We start from the raw sequence: 9,767 nt of genomic DNA, 5'->3' as shown, positions 1-9,767 counted from the left end.
TTAACCTTAAAAGGCGAAATCTTTCATGCAGAACAATTACATTACAGGATGTAATTAGTGAAAGGCCAATAGTAGTACAGTTCCTACGTAAGGTACAATGTCTAGTAGCAAAAATAAGGCCTACAGCATTAGAGGCATTATAGTCTCAGGGCCCCGAATTTGACACTCGCCCAGGGCGCGACCTCCGTGACCCCTATGTCGAAGGTGCCGCCCAGGGCCCCGCGCTATCTTAGCGCTATATAAAAGCTATTTTTAAAAATGTTGATTGTTAGTGTCATTTGTCATTTACGAATGTAAAAATTTTAATTTAAAAAATAACTATGAAAGCAGTTTTTTCATAACATGACACCATTTACACAACTCTTCAATACTAATAGTCAAAACACGCACGGGAAACTATTTACCAAGGGAGGCAATTATTTTTCAGATTTGTAACACATTTGTAAAAACAGATTTAGTGGGTTTTTTCCTTTCTTTTTTTAAATTTTTAAATTAAGTAGGCGTGTTTTCTTTAATACTAACTACTTTTAATTTAAACAAAATGTTTGTTTTTGATTTAAAAGTGGAAGAATCTATTTAGTATGCATATTACACAATCAACCTTTTTGTTTTTAATTTTAAAACCTACAATTGGGACTGTATATAATTACCCAAACAGAGTAAACATGGAACAACTGTCCTTAAGCTAAATTTGTGGTACTGTTTAGCTGATTAAAAATTACTATCATTACGCATTATTTTCATTGTCCTGTTGCTTGACATCTTTTCTAGAATGCAAGCTTATTAATGTCAGGTTGAAGTTTGCCACTGACACTTTCATCACTGATGACAAATTTTGATCAGATTATCTCGAGCGGTGATGTGTTTTTGAAACTTTCATTATGGAAAAGAACTGCTCACAAAGATAAGTGCTTGCAAACAGCAAGTATTCTGGCTGCAAATTTTCGCAATTCAAAGTACCGTTTAGGTGAATAACTCTAAAATGTTAGCACAGCCACTTCTATATACTTTACTTTCAACCAAGAATCTGACTGCTATTCTATCAGCTCTAGTTGCACACTATCAGCAGCATTTTCCGGAGCAAATAAAAATGGAGATACAAAACAATAAAAATTCTTGCTCCGATGAAACGAAGTCACGCAAATGGTCATCGAAAGCATCTAATAAGATTCCAGGTGTAGGAATTATTTACCAAATGTTGCAGCCGTATTTGATCTTTTTTTAGTTCCTGACACGTTGAGAAGTGAACAAGGTTTTCTCTTAATATTTGGTTTATCCATAGTCGTAACTTTGCTTGAAAGCACTTCACACTATCACACGCAGTTGTGACAATTTTGTCTTTACCTTGAAGCTTTAAACTCAAGTCTTGCAGGTGACCAGTGAGATCAACTGCAAACGCCAAATCCTGAACCCATTCCTCAGTTTAGAAATATTCAACTTTTCATGTTCAGAAACAATACAATTTCCTCACGCAATTCAAAAAATGGCTTCAATACTTTATGACAGAAGAGCCAGCGGACTTCTGTGTAGTAAGGAACACAATCAAATGTGTGGCTTATTTATGATGTGATTCTTAACAATTAATACTAATGATAAAGTCAACAAATCAACACTAAACTTACGAGATAACTTGAAAGACAATTCGAAGTTAAGAAATAAACGAAATGACTACACATAATTCAATTTAAAATAAATTTTCGAAAAATTATGTTTTCAAAGATCTGATCCTTAAAGAATACTTCCTAAGTTCAACGAAGTTGACTGTTACGTTTTAGTTACGTCACATTTTATTTCTTTGTTTGTAGTAAATAGTTTACCTGACAATTAGTTGGTAACTGCTAAATCATTCAACATTATTTTGATAATTCTTGAGGTAGCCAAGCAGGCCGCATGCAAAGTGTCGGCGGGACGCATGCGGCCCGCGAACGTAATGTTTGACATGCCTGGTATACAGCAAAGACCTTTTCTTTTTTTAAACTAGATACCGTATATACAATAGATAATCCTTTAAAAGTTTGTTTATTTTTTCAGAAGAATTCGTGGCCATTGTAGTTCTTCTGTAGAAGGACAATTCTCGTTTCTTCTTTCGACCGTCTTAACCCGGGCGTCACGTTGAAGCAGTGAACCGTGTCCGGGCATCTTCTGGGCCTGTCTTTGGGGCAAGGGCTTTTCTTTGGGTCTCAAATTGTACTTTATTCCAATTGGAGCAAATTGGCACTAGGTTTGTTCTTTATACCAATTACGAGGGTCACCTCTGTTATGCAGTCCTCCTTTATGCTCACAAAAAAATAAAAAATATCGCCTTTGGCATGCGGTCATTACTCATGTTGGATAGGCTTCCAGCCCAGCGAATCCTCTATTGGATATTTTCATCATAAGATAAACAATGTCAACGACTCTAAATTGAACTTGACTATTGCCAACTAAATTAAAAAGAAGTGAGCAATAATTTTAACAATAACTAAATGCGTAGCAGTTGATCTTTGTTTCAAATCTTCTTTACTAACGCAAATTAGTTGCCCATTTGTTTTTAAATAAGTTTTGGGGTCAATAGCCGAAACCGTTTTAATACATAAGGTGAGTTCAAATGTTTCCTCTGTTTGAAATGAATGTGTGCCACAGATGGAAGAGAGCTTAGTAAATGTGATTTTGTGGTGCTAACAAAAGTTTCACAGATCTTCAACAAAACAAAACAACTTACCAACACTTCCTTGATTTTGTACACCCAAAAGCTATTTATTGTTTTTCCGCCATGTGTGAACATTTCCAAAAGAGCACCCAAGTTTCAGAAGCAGACCAGGCGTGGTAAGTACAGAAGCATGACAAGGCGTCAGTGGCGTAGCTATGGTGGAAGGAGGAGAATTTGAAGATCCCCCCTGGGCCCACACTTGAGGGGGGCCCCGAAATGAGTGTCCGAAATTTGTTTCTCAATAAATTAAATATTACGTCACTGTCATGTCATCTTGCTTTTCACGTTGTCTTATAGCCTAAGTTAGTGACCCTGTTGCATGTATTCCACACAGATTATTAACTCTTTCCGTGCGGGGTTATTCTCAATTTCAAGGAGTAACTTCCATAGCGCTGACTAGTGCCGTGTTACTCTCAGGAATTAACTTGGTATATAGGTCAGTTTATTTCATCCTCCTTAACCAAGTACAGAACCAGACAAGGGCGTGGTAAGTAACGGATAGGCAATACTAAACAGCAATGGTCATGAGAACATGGACATTCAAACGTAGACCTAGTCAATTACAAAACAAACACATCTAATGTTGCAAATTCAGAATGACTCTTCCAATCATCTGATTAATTTATTTTATTGGATGAAAATAACTCATTAAGATGGTAGGAGGCGCCTAACTGAAAACCTTTATGATGTTTGTACAGAACTTTTAATATTTAGATAAATATTAATAATATGAATAAGTCAATAAACATAAACCAGTACCGTCACAGAATACAGCAAAAAGTGGAACCATGACATATCTGAAATGTGTGTACACTATTATAACAAAAATATTTACATAGCATGTCATCAAAATGTAAACCACTCACTCAAAATAGTAAATTTTATAGCACAATACGCAATGACATTTACATGGCATAGATAGATGCCTTCTATTGGATATTTTCACTATAAGATAGTAAATTATATAGCACAATACATAATGACATTTAAATAGTAAAATAATTGCCTTCTATTGGATATTTTCACTATAAGATAGTAAATTATATAGCACAATACATAATGACATTTAAATAGTAAAATAATTGCCTTCTATTGGATATTTTCACTATAAGATAGTAAATTATATAGCACAATACATAATGACATTTAAACGCCTTTTTTTTTTGTCACAATAAATTATCTAATGAACTCTTTTCAAAAAGGAGACTACAATTTTATACGGCTTTTAAACACAGTAAATTTATTTCCTACCATAGTAAATTAGTGTATTACATATTTTTTTTTTGTTTTTTTTATAATATATTTTAAATATTATTTAAAAAAAAAAGATTTTAAAACAACCACACCTAAATTTGCTATTTTGAGTTTAATATTTGAATGAATTTCATTTCTAACTATTGGATTAGGCATATTCTCCACATTTCATCATCTTATGCCATTTGAGGTCTTCAGAAGTTAAAAACATTTCTAATAAATAAGACTTGATTCACTGTGGTGTTATGGTTGTAGAGAAACTATAATCTTTCCGACATTTAAACAGGTTTATTTCTTTTATTCCAAAAGGTATTCCAAAATGAGCTTTCATATACAGTATCTTAAACATTACATATGTTCCTTTAAAAAGAAAGATAATTATGTCTTATGCATATTTCAATTACTAATCATGTTGTTGACACATAGTACACTTTTTCTTTCTTAGAATGAAAAATCAGAAATAGTTACATTCTTTTTGATAAATTTGATACTGGCATTAAAATGGCTCTATGTCAGAATGGTGTTCTAAGTTTTAATTTAAAAATAAAAGCATTTGAAGAAAAGGGCATTTTCCTGGCATGAATCACATCATGGGGTTTTAAGTTTAACTTGAAGATACAATTACTCTTTTCAGTAAATAGAACATTTATTTTTTTTAATTTTCACAATGACTTCTTAGATAAATGTTCAAGATGTATAAACTAAGCATTTAGTGACAAATTTCACACTTGCTCACAGAATGCAATAAAATCATGGTATGAATTCTTTTTTATATTTAAAGCATTTCTTTCCAGAATGAGACCTCTAATGGCATTTCAAGTTTGAAGATTGAACAAATTCTTTTTGGCAAATTTGACATTCCAATACTCTTTTTCCTTAAGACCCTGAATCATCATATGGCTTTAAAGTTGGCAGAAACAAAAAATCTTTTTTGACATATGTTGCATTTAAAAGAAATGAATTCTTGCATGGATTTTAAAGCTCAAGGAATGTTTGAATGCATTTAGACAAAAATTTAAATGTTTGTTTTTTTCCAGAAGGATATATCTCATGGGTTTTTATAACCTGGAGGACTGTGTGAATCACTTTTGACACATTTTTTTTTTATTTTAATGGCTTTTTCCATCATGAATAATTTCATGTCTTTTTAATTTGGAGGACTGTGTAAATTCTTTTTGACAAAAGTTACATTTAAATGGCTTTATTCCAGAATGAGTTATCTTATGTCTTTTTAAGTTGGAAGACTGAGTAAATTCTTTTTGACAAATATTACATTTAAATGGCTTTTTTCCTGAATGAGATATCTCGTGTCTTTTTAATTTGGAGGAAGTTGCAAATTCTTTCTGACAAATGCTACATGATTTATATGATTTTATTCCAGAATGAATTTTTTCATGGCTTTTTAAAGATTTAGAGTGTGTAAATTCTTTTTGACAAATATTACATTTAAAAGGCTTTTTTCCTGAATGAATTATTTCATGACTCTTCAAACTGTTGGAGTATGTAAATTCTTTTTGACAAATGTTACATTGAAATGGATTTTTTTCAGAATGAATTATCTCATGGAATTTTAAGCTACTGGATTTTTTAAATTCCTTTTTACAAATGTTACATCTAAATAGCTTTTTGTCAGAATGAATGATCTGATGTCTTTTTAAGTCAGAGGACTGGATAAATTCTTTTTGACAAAAGTTACATTTAAATGGCTTTATCCCAGTATGAATAATTTCATGTCGTTTCACAGTTTTCATATTAATGAACACTTTCTGACAAATGTGACATTCAAAGAGTTTTATTGCACAATGAAATGCTAGATGGTTTTTTAAACGTGATAAACTAAACATTTGTTTTTGACATATGTCACACTTTAATAATGGCCTTTTCCCAAAATGAATCAACTCATGGTGTTCTATCTCTGTCAAATTACAAAATTCTTTTTGGCAAAATTGACATCTAAAGGGTATTTCCACAGAACGAACGATCTCATGTTTTCTTAAGTTTGCAAAATAACTGAATTTTGTTTTACAAATGTTACATTTAAATAACTTTATTCCAATATGAACTGCAAGGTGAACTTTTAAGTATGACTTAGAAAACAATTGTTTTTGACACAAGTCACACTGAAAGTTTTGTTTACCTGAATGAATTGATTCTGTTCTTTTGCGGTTTGTAGATAGAGTCATTTCTTTTTGAAGCATTTCACATTTTATTGTTTTTCTAGAAGAATGAATAAATTCATGGCTGTTTAAAATTGATGAAGCAGAGAATGTGTCTGTATATATTTGAATTTGTTTGGATTGCCTCTCTGCATAAACCAGCTGATGAGTTATATGCTCATTAGAATGACTTTGTCCTTGAATTTTAAAATTCCCAGGGTACACATCATCTTTAGCAGACATCTTGGTTTACAAATAGTTCCTAATATGATTTTTCCTGAAATCAATAAAAAAAATATATAGCTAACTAAATCAAAAACTTTGTAATCCAATTTGGGGGATGATGTAGGGTTTGCTTCAGCTGCAGATGCATGTTTTAATGTTGAAATACATTCAGGAAATAGGCTATAACAAATTTTTATGTAATACATATGGATAAATTATGGATAAATTATTGTTATCAGTATATTCTGTAGAACTAAATTATTTTTATTCTCGTTTTGACAAAGAAGATTTTGTTGATCTACACAAAGAACTTTTCAACACTCTGTCCAAAGGAAAACAAGAGCCCTATGTCAATTTTGTAACTGAGGATGAAGTGACCTTGTTATTTAAAAGTGTAGACATAACAAAAGCTTCTGGACCAGACAAAATAGCTGATCAAGCTATGTGCGGAGCAAATCTCTTCTATCTTCTGTCATATCTTTAACCAGTCATTGCAAACTTGCGTAATTCCACACATCTGGAAAACCAAAAATAGATTGCTTAAATGATTTCCGCCCAGTAGCACTAACACCTATTGTTATGAAATGTTTTGAAAAATATATGCTTAAACAACTTGTAGCAAAAGTCAACAACAGCCTAGACCCTCACCAATTTGCATACAAAGCAGCTAGAGGAACTGAGGATGCCATCCTATTGCTTTTGGACCAGCTTTATAAGCATCTCGATATACCCAAAACATATGCACGAGTCCTCTTCGTAGATTTCTCCTCGGCTTTCAATACCATACAGCCACATCTAATGATAAACAAACTGAGTAACTTAAATGTAAGCCCTTACTTACAAGCATGGGTTCTAAACTTTTTAACCCCAACGGCCCCAGTATGTTAAAGTCAACAACAAATCGTCAACTCGAGTACTATGTACGGGTGCTCCACAAGGTTGTGTACTTTCTCCTGTACTATACACTCTTTACACTAATGACATAAGAAGCATCTATGACTCAGTTAAACTCATTAAATTTGCTGATGATACTGCCATAGTCGGTCTTATTTCAGGAGACGAAACTCAGTATCGAAGCTCGATAGAAGAGTTTACAAACTGGTGCACCGACAACGTTTTAGAACTGAATGTAACTAAAGAACTTATAATAGATTTTAGAAAGAAAAAACAAACTATACGTGAACTGCAAATAAACACTACATCTATAGAACAAGTAAAGGCATATAAATATCTAGGCGTTATCATCAACAACAATCTTTCATGGGAAGACCACCTTGGAACTCTGACAAAGAAAACAGCCCAGAGACTCTTTTTTCTATACAAACTCAATAGCTTTAAACTAAACAAGAAGATCCTTGAGACATTTTACCCCGCAACTGTAAAAAATCTGCTAACATACGGAATAAGTTGTTGGCAAGGCAACGCCTCATCTAAACTGTTGCGACGTCTAGAAAACATCATTAAAAAAGCATCAAAAATTACACTCACAACATTACCACATTTAAAGGAACTTTTTGAACAAACGTGCCTAAGAAAAATCGAAAAAATCTTGGAAGACAACGGCCACCCGCTCCATCAGAACTATGCCAGGTCGTTGCGAAGTGAGCGACTGCTGTCAATCAAAACAAGAATGGAGCGGTACAAAAACTTGTTCGTACCTCACTCGGTCAGACTCTATCACCGCCACTCATTGATCAGGGAACATGAAATGCACCAAGATACCTGTGTGTAGTCGCTGAATGAACTCTTTATGTTGTCTGTTGTATTTATGTGTATGTTTCTGTTGTGTTGTCTTTATATGAGAAACGAGTCCTTGTTGTAATCACAACAAATTTCCGTAAGTATCATTAAAGCAGTCTTAGTCTTAGGTGAATGTAGGTAGACTGAGTTTACCCCTCCCCCTTCCAGTTGTTTTTTTTTACATTAAAACCAAATAGAATCTCATATTTTATGAGCGTACGCAAGAAAAGTTTTGAGTTTAAGCTTTAAGTTAAAAAACCACCTCTCCAGCGGGTTTTAAGGTAAAAAAAAACCCTCTTCAATTTAAAACTAAAGCAAACTACAGTCACGAAATTATATTGAGCGTATCCTTGGGAGTATCATTTTAAACACCACTCCTGAGGGCTTTAAATTTAAACACTTCTCCAGAGGGTTATAAGCAAAAACTCCCCCTACAGAGAGTTTTGAGGTTAAAACCCCTATCTTCATTATTAAACTAAAGCAAATAATGCCCCCCCCCCCAAAAAAAAATCCTGGCTATGCCCATGTAGTACAGGTATATAGATCTATGTTTATACAGCCAAGGCGATAATTGGTTATAAAATTGACATATCATAATCATACCAAAGGACTTTGACCACTGATAGAATGGTTATCTTTGATTTAAGGTTATAATAAAACAAAATGTACAGGAACTAAATCTAGGTCTAGATCTATATTATAGGCTATATATATTCTAAAAAAATATTAGATTTAGATTTTAGATATAGAGCCTAGAGGTCTATAATATAAATATAGAATGTAGGTCTAGAGTATGTAGGTATGGATCTTCTCTAGAGATCTAATAGTTTTGTCAAAGGCAGGGGCAAAACCATCAATTAAAAAAAAAAAAACTTGACTTAAGATTTTTTATAAAGTCTTACCCCACTCCACAGTGACCATAACGATACTAACCAGTGTCACCAGAGTAACCATCACCATGACGGTGACCATGCATAATGAAATGACAGTATGATTATGATGCTCATAAACTCATACTGACCTGACTGGTATTAGTACTGGTAAAATACTATTATTAAAGGTTATAGTTATATAAATTGTTAAATTAAAAAAGTTAACCTGCATAGCTGTAAATTCAATGAATGTAAATCATCTAGATCTAGATCCTAAATGTAAACTGTACTGTCTGACTCTGTACCATCGAAAAAAAAAAACAATTAAAGTTTAAACTATTAAATAACTGATTCATTTCAGGCTTTGTAGTCCACGTTTTCTACTTGACCCTATTATGGTTTATAGTATAGTCGATTACCTAATTAATATAATGTATAAACACTAAGAGATCAATAGATATAGAATCTATAATATACATTTAAAACATCTTATTTTATTCTTATAGTGTTGACATGGGGACGCTGTAATTTCGAAACTTCCTGGGATAACTCTACCTACCTTTTGACCCCACACCCCCATTGGCCCAGTTTATTGATTCCCATGTCTAATAAATAAACTATAGGGCCTGTACGCTCTGTTCAATAATTTTTCATGGAAAGTTACTATTTACCCGAATTCATTATGAAAACATTTTTTTAATGACGAAAACCTGCTTCCTATCCTAAAAATTGCATAGGCCTACATGTTCTGTTATTCTAAATGCCATTGTACAATGTAAGTGGAATAGCAAATCTCATTTAATAATAATAATAATAATCTTTATTATCCGT

General features: G+C 32.8%; 1 protein-coding gene across 8 annotated transcripts; it reads right to left on the bottom strand.

Moving 5' to 3' along the window:
* Nucleotides 1-3,270: 3,270 nt before the first annotated feature.
* LOC106072289 (zinc finger protein 99-like) lies at nucleotides 3,271-9,525 on the bottom strand. 8 transcript variants are annotated; one of them, XM_056042035.1, is made up of 3 exons: nucleotides 9,163-9,223; nucleotides 6,703-6,841; nucleotides 3,271-6,376 (listed from the first exon to the last, which is right to left on the bottom strand). In XM_056042035.1, the coding sequence occupies exon 3, from the start codon at nucleotides 6,340-6,342 to the stop codon at nucleotides 5,053-5,055; it is 1,290 nt and encodes a 429-aa protein (XP_055898010.1). In that variant the 5' UTR covers nucleotides 6,343-6,376; nucleotides 6,703-6,841; nucleotides 9,163-9,223; the 3' UTR covers nucleotides 3,271-5,052. The 8 variants fall into 8 exon arrangements, with proteins under 8 accessions (XP_055898010.1, XP_055898011.1, XP_055898015.1 ...); XM_056042036.1 differs by lacking the exon at nucleotides 9,163-9,223 and adding an exon at nucleotides 6,973-8,297; XM_056042040.1 differs by lacking the exons at nucleotides 6,703-6,841; nucleotides 9,163-9,223 and adding an exon at nucleotides 9,496-9,525.
* Nucleotides 9,526-9,767: the final 242 nt, after the last annotated feature.

Source organism: Biomphalaria glabrata, chromosome 9 (genome assembly GCF_947242115.1).
Source record: "Biomphalaria glabrata chromosome 9, xgBioGlab47.1, whole genome shotgun sequence".
NCBI classification, from domain to species: domain Eukaryota; kingdom Metazoa; phylum Mollusca; class Gastropoda; family Planorbidae; genus Biomphalaria; species Biomphalaria glabrata.
This window is presented reverse-complemented; position numbering and strand designations above follow the sequence as displayed.